The 15,994-nt window shown below is 40.6% G+C and overlaps 2 protein-coding genes across 3 annotated transcripts in view; both read left to right on the top strand.

Annotated features, from left to right (window-relative positions):
• sned1 (sushi, nidogen and EGF-like domains 1) overlaps window positions 1-10,000 on the top strand; it is a gene marked incomplete at its 5' end in the record, with an annotated part of 33,516 nt that extends 23,516 nt beyond the window's left edge. Inside the window, 9 exons of the mRNA XM_083888634.1 lie at window positions 1,194-1,472; window positions 2,525-2,657; window positions 2,748-2,830; window positions 3,791-3,889; window positions 4,193-4,309; window positions 8,265-8,352; window positions 9,516-9,595; window positions 9,686-9,713; window positions 9,815-10,000. Coding sequence (XP_083744760.1) covers window positions 1,194-1,472; window positions 2,525-2,657; window positions 2,748-2,830; window positions 3,791-3,889; window positions 4,193-4,309; window positions 8,265-8,352; window positions 9,516-9,595; window positions 9,686-9,711 — 905 coding nt within the window. The 3' untranslated portion in view covers window positions 9,712-9,713; window positions 9,815-10,000. The remainder of the gene's footprint in view (window positions 1-1,193; window positions 1,473-2,524; window positions 2,658-2,747; window positions 2,831-3,790; window positions 3,890-4,192; window positions 4,310-8,264; window positions 8,353-9,515; window positions 9,596-9,685; window positions 9,714-9,814) is intronic.
• A 1,786-nt stretch (window positions 10,001-11,786) lies between these two features.
• Window positions 11,787-15,994, top strand: part of ryk (receptor like tyrosine kinase) — a 46,548-nt gene continuing 42,340 nt past the window's right edge. For both annotated transcript variants that reach the window (XM_083888495.1, XM_083888494.1), the window contains exon 1: window positions 11,787-12,433. In XM_083888495.1, the coding sequence (XP_083744621.1) occupies window positions 12,217-12,433 (217 nt within the window). In that variant the 5' untranslated portion in view covers window positions 11,787-12,216. The remainder of the gene's footprint in view (window positions 12,434-15,994) is intronic.

The raw sequence follows: 15,994 nt of genomic DNA, 5'->3' as shown, positions 1-15,994 counted from the left end.
GCAGCTGTGTGACACCAACAGCTGCTGTCTTTAGTCATTTCTTTTACACTGCTCGCCCAGTGTTAGGCTTCATTGAGGTGCTGGAGCTGCATCCACACACTCAATAACCCTATACAGTGAAGTTCCTTGAGAGCAAGGTCTCATTTTCAAGGATACCCTGTTCTTGGCATAGTAAAATAATAATAATATCTAAATAAATAAGAAAACATACACACAAGCTCACAAATGTATACCTATATACATGCAAAAAATACAATTATACAACATAATACTGGTTGAAGGCAGGGGAAATGTGTTAAAAGCATGAACAGTCTGTGCAGAGTGTATATTTGAGGAGTGTCTTAAATCTATTGATGGAGAGCAGTCGGTCTAGTTTGAGTATGCTCTGGAGATTGTTCCTATTTGTCAGGTGCATAAAATGAGAAGCCTTCCCTAGAGAGGGTTAGGGTAACCCTAACCCTAACCCTAACCCTTCCCTACCTCAGCTTTTGTACGTAGATAAGACAGTTTTTTCCAATTCTGTGAGCGTGTATGATAATTGTTTTAGCTTGGCCGCAAAAGTGTCGGGACTGGAACTTCTTACAAGATGTAGTACAGTACTCTGTTTAGGTTGTCTGTCCAGTTCATTATTTTGGCCCAGAATAATAATTTCTCAGGGTTCACTACTTGACGTTCACCTGTTCTCACGAGAATCTTGTGTTTCTAGTGTCAAAAACGGAGTGTAAAGGATTGCAGCAAAGCAATATTTCATTTGCTGGCTCATTTAAAGGCAGGGTCTTAAATTAATTTATAAAGGCATTACAAATACTGTATGTGAGTGATGTGCTAGCATGTTATGTTATTATTAAGAACCATCCTGAGCAATATTTTATCCTTAAACTAACCAGACAAAACATGTAATGGTCTGAAAGTGTCAACTCCGTAACTTGAGGACTGTGAATTAAATCTCTGTGTCTTGTGTGATTACACTAAATGTTTTTGAACTGAGCTCAGCTTTTGTTTGAGGGAACAGTGACGTGTGCTTAAATTACTGAACTAAAACATGAGACAGGGCCATAATACACTCATAAATTTGAACCACGGTGTTAAAAAATCGAAGATGATGACAGGCAAAAATGTAAACACAGAAGCGTCTTCAACATTTCATTGTGTCTGAGAAACAATCTGAGCATCCGAACTGTGTTTCCCCTCAGGGCCTCTCCCCCCGCAGAACCTCTCCCTGTCACATGTCACCACTAACTCAGCACTGATCACCTGGAGCCGCCACCCGAGAAACGTCCCAGATGGCTTTGTGGTCAACGTGACCCGAGGCTTGAATACTAGGAGTCGCTTCCTGCCCAACGGGAAGTTAGGATCGTATACCGTCCGTGACCTGACACCGGGACAGCACTACTATGTGGCTCTCACGTCCGTCAGAAACACCGGGCAGGAACAGATGCACAGCATACCTCAACACTTAGCCTTCACTACCTGTGAGTGTGTCTCACAGAGAGGGTTTTTAAGGAACCATTCAGACCTGGTATTAATATCTGTCCTTAGAGACACTTTCACAAGAGAACAGCACTGAATACACATGTTCACACATGGTTTCACTACATTCTATTTGGATCTCGTTTCACCCACCTTTTCAAATTAATACTGACGTCATGTCATGAAGTTATGATTTTAACAGGACTTCAGATGTGTCTGCTTTCAATGTATCTGTGTGTGTGTGTTATAGAGATCGACCGATGTGTTTTTTTCAGGGCAGATACCGATTATTGGTAGTCAAGGAGGCCGATAACCGACTTCATTTAAATGCCTTTAAGCATGTGTTTATTGAATATATCTTTTAGGATCTTTATTTTAAAACTGTAAAAAGCGCAGGAATTGCAGGCGCGGGTGTAGCAGAGCCAAAATAACCCAGTTTTAAACTGATCTATAATCGGCCATCGGATTAAAAAAAGGCCGATGCTGATTTTCTTCAAAATACCAAATATCGGTGTTGATAATCGGTCGATCCCTCATGTGTTAAAGGAATATTTCACTGATTTCTTGTTGAATTCTCTTTTGTTGTTATGTGCCCACCACCAGTGACACTTGGTCCGAGGCTTGAAACTGCAATGCTAATTCAGCACAGCGTCCGCTATCTTTGCTAAAGTTATGCTAACAGGACCAAGTGTCACTAATTTGTCACTATTCTCGTAATACAAAGCTAAATGCTAATGGGTGAAGTATTCCTTTAAGTGACAGTGCTGATTTGAGTAAAACAACCTTATTGTGTTTATTGTGAAACTGCAGTAGGTCACTGATGGGTCCTGAGGTCAGATTGCATTCATACATGTTCAGTAATGTGACCACATCATCAAACAACCTCTGAATATGGATTTTGTGATCGTATTTGAGGAGTGTGTGCGTTTAGACCTGTAACTAGTGCTGTCTACATGTGATGGATCACTCAGGATTGGATGTTTATACCAGGTCTGAATGGTTTTAATGCTGAATCTTTTAAGTGTATAATTTTTTTAACTAATTCTGTGCTCAGTATCATTGGAGGGCAGATCGCAGAGGAGAGAACGGCCATCAGCGTCCGGACAGGTGCGACACATACCTCCACCGTCTCTGCCTCAGGACCTGGGAGGCACCGCAGACACAGAAAACTCAGAGGAAATCCCCAGGTACAGGTTTGACGATCATTTTAACAATTATTAAAACATTATAACTGTTGATGCTCTGTATACAGTACTGTGTATTTGTTTGTGTTGCAGATACACAGAACTCATTGACAGGAGGGGAAAGATAACAGCGAAGTTCACTCACTTACCCCGAAAAGCTGTCCGGCATCGAAACAGTAAGTACAAGAAGGAGGGGGCAACTAATTTTTAGTGATTATTCACTATTTATCCACACATTTTCTGATACAACTAATGTTTGTGTACATTCAGTCATGAAAGCTGGGCCTTTTATTGATTAAGAATTTACCAAAAAAAAACTTTCACCACAAATTAAATCAAGTGATCGGAGTGAGAAATGGCCTTAGGAGGAACATTTTATATCCACTCTATGCAAGGTACCCTCTTGCGCCACTGTGTTTCCTAAATATATATATATGACAGTGTATCAAGTTATTTTATGGGGTTTTGTGTAGATGAAGACATTTCCTGGAACAATGTCGTGTTTACGGAAAACTTCTTCAAAACAACATAGTTTATGTTTGGTTCCATTTCTGTGTGGACAGAGCCTTAATGACTTGGACACAAGGTTTACCCCAGATTTAATGAATGATCATATTATTTGCTTATCTTGCATTTATATGTGCAGTATATATAGTCATTTATCTCTGTCGTCTTTTAACCATAGGCCTGTCTGGATGAGATTATAGGTGGTCACTTTCTCCTGACACATATTTTCCACTTTATGATAAAGAGAGACACTCACAATCCAATGATTTGTCTGTCTTCTTTCTTTCTTTCAATTTTTACATGATACATTTTTGTAATGTAGTTTTGTGTTCTTTTTTTTCCCAGTTAATCCCAGTGCTTAGCTTTATAGCCTGTGGTCTAAACAGAAAAACTGTTTTACAGATGTTATCCTGTGCTCTAGGGAGTATAGCTTCCTCTCTAGAATTGTTCTTCATCCTTTATAACAGCGTTACACCCATGATGTCATAATAAGATTCCAGCGCAGTATTGTCAAATCAGCAATGTTGTGTACACAAAACTATGAAATTCAGATTTTGCGCAAACTGCAGCATTTTGTCTTATTTTTTCACACTGATTTATGTCAGGAAATTTTTTTTTTCCCCTTCCAGAGCCCGACCCGCCAATTAGATTAGAGAAGATGGAGGAAACGACAAACAAAATCAGCCTCGCACTGGAGAGTCAAGAGGAAGGTTTAAGGACGAAGCCTGGTAGGTTGTTTTTGTCACGTCAGCACATGTAATTGGTCCCAGCTGATGTGTTAATGCTCACATTTATCATTAGTGTTGATTGTACAGTGACTGAAATGTCAGTGAGAATAACCTTGAAAGGAGGAGACGTAACATTCAGGAAGCCTGGAGAGAAAAAGAAGAGAGTGTGTGTGTTAGTGTTTGAGGCCATCGACGCACACTATCAGCTGTAATGTGGAGTAATGTGGGCCTGAAACCTGAGAACCCCCCCCCGACTCTTTCTTTCTCTTCTGTGGGTGTTTAATGGCAGCTGGTGTCTTTCAGAGTTGCCCCAGGACTGCCGCAGTCTGCCGTGCCAGAACGGGGGTACTTGTGCAAGCGAAGGCAACGCCTTCGTCTGCAACTGTACGGCGGGTTTCAAGGGCAGACAGTGTGAACTGTGTAAGTTTATGTGTTTCCTCTTCACACACACACACACTCAGACTTAATGCATTCTCTAGACCTTTACCCTTACCTTAACCATCACAACTTAGTGCCTAAAACCAAACCCTTACCCTAAAACCAAGACTTAATCCTCAAAAATGGGGTGACAGAATGTGAGAATCATTTGGTCAATCAACCATTTGGTATCACAAAGATACCCATACAAGAACACACACTCGCGCAATCTTGTTTTTATGTCAGGACAGATCATAGACATATTTCATTCCAAACCACTTGCGCTTACCTTAACCATCACAACTAAGTGCCTACACTTGCCACAACACTAACCTAAATCCAATGGTAACCTACCAACCTAAACCTAAAACCTGTTCTTAACCCTCAAAAAGCACTTTAAAGTTGTAAAAGTTCTCAGAAAGATTGGTTTGTCGGTTATTTTAGACCTCACAATATATAAATACAAGTACACACACATATACTTGTTTTTATATCTTAGTGAGGACACATCATAAAACGTAAGGCATTCCAAACACGTTTACTCTAACCTTAACCATCACAACGAAGTCCATCTATCATCTACCTCTATCCTCCTCCGGAGGGTCACGGGGGTGCTGTGCTTATCTCAGCTAACATAGGGTGATAGGTGGGGTACACCCTGGACAAATCAGCAGTCCATCGCAGGGCCACATATAGAGACAAACAATCATTCACTCACACTCTCACACCTACGGTCAATTAAGAGTGACCAATTCACCTAATCCCCAAATCTGCATGTTTTTGGAAGAAGCCGGAGAACCCGGAGAAAACCCACGCACACACGGGGAGAACATGCAAACTCCATGCAGAAAGGCCCTTGTTTCAACCGGGATCAAACCCGGGTCTTCTTGCTGCAAAGGCGAGAGCGCTAACCACTACGCCAACTGTGTGGCCCATCACAACAAAGTGTGAGGTCTTAATCCTGAAATAGCCCTTTAAAGTTGTCCCCACAAGGTGAAAATATAGGTTTGAACGTTTTTGGACCCTTACAAAGATACTTGTACACACTACTTTTGGCAATAGATGCAGAATTTGTTATGACACTGAACCAGAACTTTCTGAGGTGAAGCAGATTTTTTTAGTTTTTAAAGGTCCGTCAAACAGCTGCTGAGAAAGTGTCGTCCCACACTGCTCTTAACGAGTATCATTTCCATCTGTTGGGCCACACTGCTCGCCTTATCAGTGTCACCCATAGTCATAACAAGGAATGTTTGCATCACGGCGGTTTCCTGATTATCATCGCGTCACCACAGACGGCTCAGAGGTTTCTGTGTGGCTTTTTTCCGCTCAACGGTTTAAATGCATACTGTTTAGCATATCATGAATGTGTGGACTTGCTCAAACCCCCGTGTCACTCTGAACAAGATAAACGAAGTGAGGAAACTGTGATGGATCGTTTAATGCCAACATGAACATGTAGAATTCCTGCCATTGAATTAGGTGCATACCTTGCTTTTTTCCAAAGAGATTTGGTCAGCGACGTCTGCTCAGCAGCTGTCTGCATGTCCTGAGTGTCAGAGTCAGATTTACAGACACATCTTTGTGCTCACCCTGGGTTAGATTTCTGCTCTCTCTTAACGTAACTGGAGCATGCGAGGGTGTGAAGTATAATATCTGTTCGATTTGAATTTCGTCGTGTTAACTGTCAAAAAAGCAGCCAGCTATGTATAGACATCTGGATTCTCCAAAAGCAGGAAACACGCTCCGCTGACAGTTGACCCCTGTGACTTTTATGAATGGCTTGGTTAACTGCAACGCTCCGGGGCACGAACGTGAATGTACGACATGAATACATTGTCAGCCTAGACACAAAGCAGCATATTATTTCTTCCAAAGACGGCGTGTTACATTCATAACTCAGTGTTTGGGCACTTAGCGAGGAACAGCAGCGGTGTGTCATCTGACGACAATGTCGCGCTCTGTCCTCGACTTACGTCGCCTTTTATGTGTCACGGGAAAAAACTGCAGCCGCGTCTTTAGCGGCTCGTCTAATAATGAATAACAGACAGTTAAGAATAGCATAAAAGTAGAAAAGTGAAGTGATCATATGAGTAGAAAATGAGCTCATAATCAATCATAAATACATTTAATTTAATGATTTGAAAACAAAGTTAGTTTTGTTTCTTTCAGACAGAGAGGCCTTCTCATGTTACGTCATGTACACTGTTATTTATGTTCAATATACACAGTATGTATTCACTGTCTGGAAACATGAACATTAACAGCCAGTCGGACTGCATTATCTACAGTTAACTATATAATTAAGTCATGTTAACATAATCAGAATAAACATGATGTTAATGCATCAATACATCAATGTTTAGTATCACATTTTTTATGAGTGACAAGAATAGAACGAATGAATTAAGGCTTTATTTTGAACATGAAAACACAATACACTTAAAAGTAATGTCAGAAAAAGAGTTAATTCTACCTCTTCTTCACTATTTAATAACCAATGTTCACAAGTCAACTTCCTATTTGCATCCAAATTACAAATTGCAAACCAAGGAATCCACCTATTTACATATACATAAACAATATAAATAATATGTGACTTTTTAAAAAAAATTGTAAAATGAATGAATAACGTGTGAGACATCAAAACCCTCCTTCCTACATTTTTATGAACTGGGTCAAACTTGGGCATTTGCTTTTGCACCACACTCAATCTGTTCCACAGCTTCACTCCACATATGGAGACACAGTATGTTTTTAATGTTGTTTGGACACAAAGATGATTTTAATGGAACTAAACCCGCCTTAAATGACAGTATATACCCCCAATCTCTATTTAAAAAAACAATGATTTTTGGATATTGCCACAAGGAGAAGGTTGTCATCCTTATCCTTATGGCTCTTGTATTGCTAAAGCAATAGCGATGATGGATTATTAGAGACATACTAGTACACAGTCGAGAAAGCAGTTCATGAACGAAATAATTCATATTGTGCTGATTTTAGTATTTTGGATTTTTTTTTCACACATAGATAAAATAGGAGCTTATATAGGTTTAAATGGTATATACTGTGTAATTGATTTGGATACCAATAAACTGGAGTGATGTATGACGATACTATTATAAAACCCTGAAGATCCAGGACATGTCACTGGGCTTCTTACACCTACAAAACCCAAACACTAATACTCAGATAGACACTGAGGATGAAAAAAGGTTTATTTTCCTGCAGCTCGACACAAACCCGAGCCCTGTCTGTTCAGTTTCCACTGTCTTTTATACTTTCATACTTCCTGGTCATAATTATGCCAAACAGACCTAATAGATATAGAAATAAAAGAGTCAGCAGTCCTGGGTTTGTATCTACGTGGACATGAGTTTTATCCCACATGGTTTTGCATCTGCGAGCCACTATCAGCTTCCCTTATTCCTGCATGTCCTCACTCTGAACTCTGCCGTAGCTGCTTCTCCCCTCAGAACTCCTCTGCTCTTCAGTGTTACCACGATAACTTCACCGTGTTGTCTTTCCTGGATAATTGGGGCTACGTGCTCTCACTGAGTAAATACATTTGCCTTCTACTTTTGTGATTTATTGTGAGTGATATCATTAGCAGTGGATAACGATCTATAACTCCAGAGCAAATTCCATGTTGATGAAGCTGTTTTTTGAGGAGACACTGGACATACCCTGGCCCCCTCTTCACTTCTTTTCTTCACCTAAACACCCAGCGTCAGATTGTTTAAACATTCCTTTCCTAAAACCATCCATCAACCACAGAGTAGGGCCCAGCTCCAGCTCCAGCTCCAGCTCCAGCTCCAGCTCCAGCTCCAGCTCCAGCTCCAGCTCCAGCTCCAGCTCCAGCCCACATGACTCCCTGAAACCATCCACTAGACTATTTCATGCTCACAATACGTAATAAGCATTCACACTTTTAAAAACATGTGATGTGTCTTTGCAGCGTGCCAGCGAGTATCACACCCATGTACCCGAATCTACTCTGAAACCAAGAGCATACCTGTCTGGGAGGATGGAGTGTGCCACTACCTGTGAGTCATGTTAGCGATACTGATGTTTGCCTCTGACCGCACGTTTATCACGATTACTAAGTTTTTAACTCGAAAATGTGAAAATGTGCTTTATACAGCTGCTGCTCTCATCTATTTATTTTATCTGTCTATAATTTCTACAATTTACCTATTCTTATATCATTTATTGCTGCCCTTTTATACAGTCTGTGTCCATGTCTTTGTATTGTATGTTTTTAATGTGTCTTGCCGCAAAGAGAGTGTTAGCAACTACATTTTTTTATGGAAGCACAATGATCAAACTTCCTTTTGTCCTTTAAAGTGATAGTTTGGGTTTTTTGAGAGTATATATGACTATATGAGCTACATGTTTATATTCAGGATAATACTATATACTATATTAAAAAGAGTAAATAATAAAATGATAAATAAGAATATATAATAGAGATTCAGTATGTAGACTGACATGTTTAATGTAATTTTCTCATGTTTATTCTTCTGTGGGCTGGCAGTTTTTGTTCTGTCTTTTTGTAGTTTAAGCTTAAAAACTTTATAAATAAAGTGTTCAAGAATATATTATATTCTTGAACACTTTATTTATAAAGTTTTTATAATAGAAATAGTGATTTTAGCCACTTAATAACACCTAATCAAATCTGTGTCAGCTTAAGTGTATGCTATGTACAAACCACACTGATGTTTTTCTTACTCTCTATGTTGCTCATTCCCCTTCACCAAAGTCCATTGACAAAAACAGCGATTCTATGTCACGAAACACAGGAATTATTTAAAACAGCATCCTGGACGACTGCTGCTTCCATCACTAAGTTTAGTTGTGTTACTTTGTGACTTCTGTGTTTTAAAGTCTTTACTTAGATTTTTCCAAGCGACTCAAACTGACCCATTCAACCATCCTTAGAAACTCCCATGTTCTATGAGTTATAAAATTGTTTTTGTTCATGGACTGTGGCGCTGGAAAGTGCAGTGATTTACAAAGTGACACAAACTTTAATTTCCCGTTGGAAAGGGCTGTCTACGTGCAAGATAAAGCTGGGAAATGTATTCTTAAGATAACGTAGACTTTAAATGACACACACGGACTATACATAAAACCACATGTCAAAAAATCCCACACTATCCCTTAAAGTAACACGGAGCTCAAACTTTATTCACACTCTTCGCAGGTACAAAAGAACATATAAAGTGCAGCAGGACGTCTGTTACCGAGAGGTCTGTGAACCAGTGCTTCCCAAGAAAAGTCAGAGTAAGTTGTAAAAGGTTGCAGAAAACAGTGATTTTTAACAAATAAACCAATGCAAGTCTTTTCACACTCTACTATTTACTCACTTTACAGCCAGAAGAACACACAGACAACAATAGAGGTTTGTTTCCTTTTTGGTATAACCACTGTTACTGTAGCAGATCACCAAATGTTCTACTGTGACGATCCTTAAAAAGGAGTATTCTGTCTTTTTCTTCTCAGAGCACTTGGATGCTGATGAATGGATCGACATCACTGTCATGTGAAAAACCTCCTTACTTCAATTTTGGTGTTTATAATCTACTTGAACTGATTGTGGTCATTTTTGTGTGTGTGCTGAAAATCCCACGTCAGAGCCCACTGTAACATTTGAGAGACACGTTCATCTGAAAACAAGGCTGCGTTTGTCCCCCCCCCAACATACCTAATTTCTATGTCCATGCTGACACATTTTTGAGGTTTTTCTTTTCTTTTTTTTGTGATTTAGCTGCAGGTTTGTCCCTCAGGGAAGTCACTGTAAAGTGTTTATCATAAACAAGATGAAAAATGCATTTGTTTTCCACCCCCCCCCCCCCCCACACACACACAGGATTTCATCTCCTACTCTGACAAGGTTTTGCAGTATTTTCTGTGTATAAATATCTTTTTATCTGTTTCTTAGCTGGCGTCAGCGCGAGCTGCTCTGTAAATAGTGTTTATAGGCCATTTTGTAGGTGAATATTTTAATAATAAAAATGTTAAAATGTTTTCTGGTGTCCTTTTTGCTTGACAGAATCCCTTTTGGTGACTGTATTAACTCACATTTCCATGGTCAACAACAATCTCATTCACTTATCTTTAGGTTCTTTTACTATGAGAGTTTTTGTGCTGCCTTCACTGAACCTCAGAATATCCAGACTTTTACGCATCATGGAAGTTGCAAACTTGTTGGTCGTGTGCTATTATCAACACAAAAGCACATTTAAAATCCATCCATTATCTACCGCTTTTTCCTCCACCAGAGGGTCACGGGGGGTGCTGTGCCTATCTCAGCAGACATTGGGCGATAGGCGGGGTACACCCTGGACAGTTCGCCAGTCCATCGCAGGGCCACATATAGAGACAAACAACCATCCACTCACACACTCACACCTACGGTCAATTTAGAGTGACCAATTCACCTAATCCCCATATCGCATGTTTTTGGACTGTGGGAGGAAGCCGGAGAACCCGGAGAAAACCCACGCACACACGGGGAGAACATGCAAACTCCTTGCAGAAAGGCCCTTGTTCCGAAGTTGTTCCAAACGGGGCTCGAACCCAGGAACCCGGGTCTTCTTGCTGCAAAGGCAAGAGTGCTAACCACTACACCAACCGTGGGCCCACATTTAAAATATTAAAAAAATTTATTAGTACAGGAATAATAGCAATAGTAATTAATAATAATGAATCATTAATAGTAATTATATTTAAGGATAAAAAATATTATATATTTTATATTAGATGTGTATCTCTTGCAAATGGCTGGTTTATTCCAAATATTATGCACAACTTTGCTCTTGTCATTTTTTTATGATTTACAGCATAGCAGCAGCACCTGTGGAAGAAGGTGGAAAAAGAGAAAGAAGAAAAAAATAAAGACAACTATAATGTAAAGGAATTGTTGCAAAACAATAAAAATAGAACTTTACATTTATACACTGAGGGCATTAAGAGGGGGTGGCATTGGTAAGTTTTCAGTTTTAATGCTTGTTTCTTGTCTATAGTTCTGTGATTTTTGTGAATAAAACATTGGCATAAAGGATAATACAAATTTTAGGTTGTATAAAGCGGTTGTCTATAGGTCATTTCAATTAAGAATTAAATATTTTGTTCATAAACTAAAAAAAAAAAAGGTGGACCACAAAAGCCTGCAGTTGCCTTTGCTGTGTATACCAGTGCTTATTGTAATCAATGCAGTCCAGATATAAATTATTATAAAAATAAATAATAATTAAAAAAAAAAAAAGTAGATATTCAAAATTGATATTCTGAGTCAGTCTATAATTTATGGAATACTTTTACCATCACAAAAGACAAACAATTGAGGTTTTAACATACATTTCCGACCGCCCCTGAAGGCATCACTTACACAGAGCGCCCCGCGCGGACCCCCCCTTCCTGCTCCAAGTGAAAACTGAGATGGTGAGGGAAAAAGCAACGGGAGGAGAGACCATGGAGGGGGAACGCTGGATGTATTAGCTTCTCTGCTAATTTGGGGAACAGTTTTTTTTTTTAACTTATCGACCACTTTCGCTCGCTCGAATCAAATCACGTCAATGCGGAGTCAGCTGGCGTGTACTTCATGTGCTCGGGGAAGCGTCGTAAATCTCCCGAACATTTCAAACAATCAGCGTCAGTGTGACCGCAGACAGTTAGCACAACCCGACAGAAGTTAGCCTGTTCCGGCTAACTTAGCCTGCCTCGGCTAGCAAGGAAAGGACAAAAAAAAACAGTGGGAGTGGGAAAAGGGGATTTTTATGCTACAAGTGGCGCTGAAGTGACTCGTAATGTTGCCTCCTGGGATTAACTTCAGATACGGATGAGAAAGAGTTTGGCGTCCGTGGGGAAGACCGAGAACAACTGCGAGCCAGAGCGCCACTGCTATGTTGGGCTCGATTCGCGGCTCTGGCAGCCCGTCTGAGTCCCCAGCTTGGCCACACTCGGTGCTGTGGAGGCTGGGGGGCTTCTTCTTCCTGCTGCTGCTGGAAGGAACCGGGTGTCTCTCCAGCCCGAGCAGCCCTTCAGGCATCATCAACAACAACAACAACCTGCCCAGTGTCAATATTTACATGAGTGTGGAGGAAGTGAAGAAGCTTTTGGGTAAGGAGGCCTGTGTTTAACGTCAACTGTCTTAAAACCGTTTAAAGTGCAATACATGTAGGTTGTGTCTCGTGTTAGTTTTGTTTGGCCATGTTTTTGGAACGAAATACGTCACTAGGTGTTTCAGTGTCTGCATTAGGCACGTCTGTTATCAGCGAACCCAAAAACAGAAATATACATGACCATAAACCTTTGCTTGTATGCGTCATATTCAAGTAATATCGTCATCGCGATATTCAGAACATCGCGATATTTAAAACATTTTTATCGTGGAGCCATGGTTGCATTGTTTACTTTCTTGTTCTTTACTTTATGTAAGTTGCCACCTGTAATACTGCATTACTGCCACCCTGATCACCTTCTTCATGTTCCTTATTTCTCTTTAAACTGTAGTTAAGTTAGTTAGTTAGGTTAGTTTGTTAGTGCTAGTTGTCATCCGTAGATAGTTAAGGTATTGGCAGTGTTCAGTGTTCAGCGTTCTCCTCCTTCTTTAAACTTAACTTAAGCCTCTGTCATACTAAAATGAGTGGGTATAAGCAGGATTATTAAACCTGAGTGAAGCCACACAAAAGGGTATTATTAACACCACTCCCATTGCCAGTGCTTGTTGTGCCTTGTGGTATTTTTTTTACCCATGTGTCACTTGTGCGGGCAGAATGATGTCACAGATGCACCAGATGCAAAACTGGGAAAAACACCTTCATGGCTCTCAGTGATAATGTAATACTATTGGCATCTTATTCTTAGGATTGAGCATTGTCTTTAGTTTTGAAAGGTAAAGATGCATCAATTCAATGTTTACGCCTGCAAGATAAATGCATAATGTCGTGTCTTTATGTTCCCACTGATGCTGATTGCGCATTGCAGTCATTTGACCTGGAAGTGAATGCCAATTGAACACATTCACACTGGTGGAAAAACACATTCAATCCTGGGATTAAATGGGGGTTATTTGACCAGTGGGAATGGGGTATTAGTTGGGTATTAGTGGTGCTTAATGATAGTTGGCATTGTTGTGTTGCATTACTGTCCTCTTTAACCTTTACCTTCCCTTTCACATAAATCTGTAATGCGGGACGAGGAAGTCCGAGTAATCACGAAAACAAGGCACATGATGTTCGCCTTGGTGATCTCATTCCACCTCAACACTTCCAATTATCCCATCAAATGAATTGAATTAAGGACAGGGTTTAAGTAAAGCCCAATTTATACTTCTGCGTAAAGTGCTCTGCGTAGGTTACACAGAGTCCTCTGCGTCGATGCAGAGCCTGTCAAAGAGCCTCTGCGTCGTCTCCGACTGCACGAAATATTTTTTAAGTGTCCGTCACTCCGTCAAGGGACAACGGAGACAGCAAGAGCTGCGATTGGTCCTCAGGACAGGCTGAGCGAAGCTGCTTTGTGCCGGCTCACAGTGAGCACCGAGCGTCCACAGACGCGGAGCTGATCCCCGCCGATAACGCCGCTGCCAAACTATAAATACGTCATATCTTAACACACAGAGCACATGTTTAGACTCTAAATGGCCAATTTCTCGCCTCAAATTATCTTAAAACTGCGTTCCGTCACACAGAAAAGTGAGAAACGGCCACTGTTTCAACAACAACAGTCTTTCTCTCTCTTTCTTTCTCGGACGCCATTGCTCACTGTAGCCTGAAGCACAACAACCTTGCGCAGCGACCCCTACTGATCAGGCGGGAAATTGCAGCGCGTGTCCGTCACCACGACGCAGAAGTATAAAGGCTCGAGGCGTCTCCGTGGTGACGCAGACGGATAACGCATTACGCAGTTGGAGAAGTATAATGTGGCCTTAAATCTTAAGGTTATCAACCTGTCCAAGAGCTGTAAATAAGTTATCTGTGTATAGTTATATAATTTCTGCTGAATATCCTTTCTTATTTTTTTGCAGTAGAATCCACTTGCAAAATGTTTTGTGGCATTTTATTACTCTTATTTTGGTCAGGATAATTGACAGAACATTGTTTATATCGTCCCATGCTTAGTATTTGATGTCATTTGTGTTTTAATGCGTCTCTCCCTCACAATAGAGCATTTATCCTCGATCCAAAGAGCATTATTTCCATTATGAAAGTTTCTGTAAAGTTAACACAGTAAGCCATAAAATGGTCTACATGTGCTGCACGTCCTCTGATGTCTTTGGTCTGCTGTTTGTGTGGTGACCTCATTATATAATTGGCGGTTTGAAAAAAAAAAAAAAAAAAAAGGAGTAGCCTTGAGGATTAAAAAAACCAAAACAGATGAGGTCATGTCATTGTACACGTTTTTGTAAGATCAGCAAGACTCTGTTTGATCTTGAAAAGAGTCACTCTTACTGTTGTAGGCTACAGTATTCGTCCTGGACAAATATGTCATTAATGCCCTCTATCAGGTTTACATCAGGTTAGCAAATGACATGCAATGCCCTTATGTCATCTTGAAGATTGAAGACACCTGGCAGTCATTGAATCTCATGACGCCACACTAACATCTATCCACCTATTGCATCGTGCTCTATCCTCATTCATTATGTTTACATGCAGAGTTTAATCAAGCTAAGCCAGTAGTCTGACTATTAGTAGAAGTTGTCTCCTTCTACTTCTGGGTCAAAGACCTGGCAAGAAAGTTTTGGTGTGTACACAGAAGTCTGACTCCAGTCCGACTAATACATGCAGGAGTAATTGGACTATGAATCACATTTTCCAGTTTTAGTCGGACTAACGTGTTTGATTGTCTTAGTCTGACTAAATCAGACTTTTCCCCTCTCCTGGCCATGTGCATTTGTTTTCAACGAAAACCAGCAAACTGTGTCGCCGTGTCCATGTCAGTCAGCATCCATTTTGCATGCTTCATTGTTTGTTTTTTTGCATCCATCCATCAATCCATCCATCTTCTACTGCTTATCTGAGGTCAGGACGCGGGGGCAGCAGCTTGTGCAGAGAAGCCCAGACTTCCCTCTCCCCAGTCAATTCGATCAGCTCTTCCAGGGGAATCCTGAGGTGTTCCCAGGCCATCCAAGAGACATAGGCTCTTCAGCGAGTCCTGGTCTCCCCCTATCTCTAAGGCATTTCGCCCATTTAAAAAAAAAAATGCTGGTCTAATATTTACTCATGTGTGGCCCCTCACTTGGTCAGACAGTTGTTTCCTCATCCTCTCTTCCTTTGACAACAGTTTCCTCTGCTGCTTTTTCATTCTTCTCTCTCTGCCATGATGAACGTCTACAAAAAAAACATAAAAACGATATCGCTGCCTTGATCCGATTGTTGTGAGCCCCGAGACTTAGCGAAACCTCCTGATTCGGAGGACTCCCGGTCAGCGGCCTTGATCTTGCAAGGCTGGTTATCTGCTGACAGATGGAAGGGGGAGTGGAGACGGCTCCCTGTTTCCTCGCAAAAAGCCATTTAACCATCATAATCACTCTGTTATTGTTAAATAAGGGCAAAAATCATCAGCAGGACTACTGGAGAGAAGGAAGGGAATTGTCCACACGTTAAAAAGAATATATCTAGTATGTGTAGTGTTGGTGCATTTTGGTGTTAAATTATACCAAGTGCTCTGTGGTCAGAC

Source organism: Microchirus variegatus (genome assembly GCF_963457635.1).
Source record: "Microchirus variegatus genome assembly, chromosome: 4".
NCBI classification, from domain to species: domain Eukaryota; kingdom Metazoa; phylum Chordata; class Actinopteri; order Pleuronectiformes; family Soleidae; genus Microchirus; species Microchirus variegatus.
This window is presented reverse-complemented; position numbering and strand designations above follow the sequence as displayed.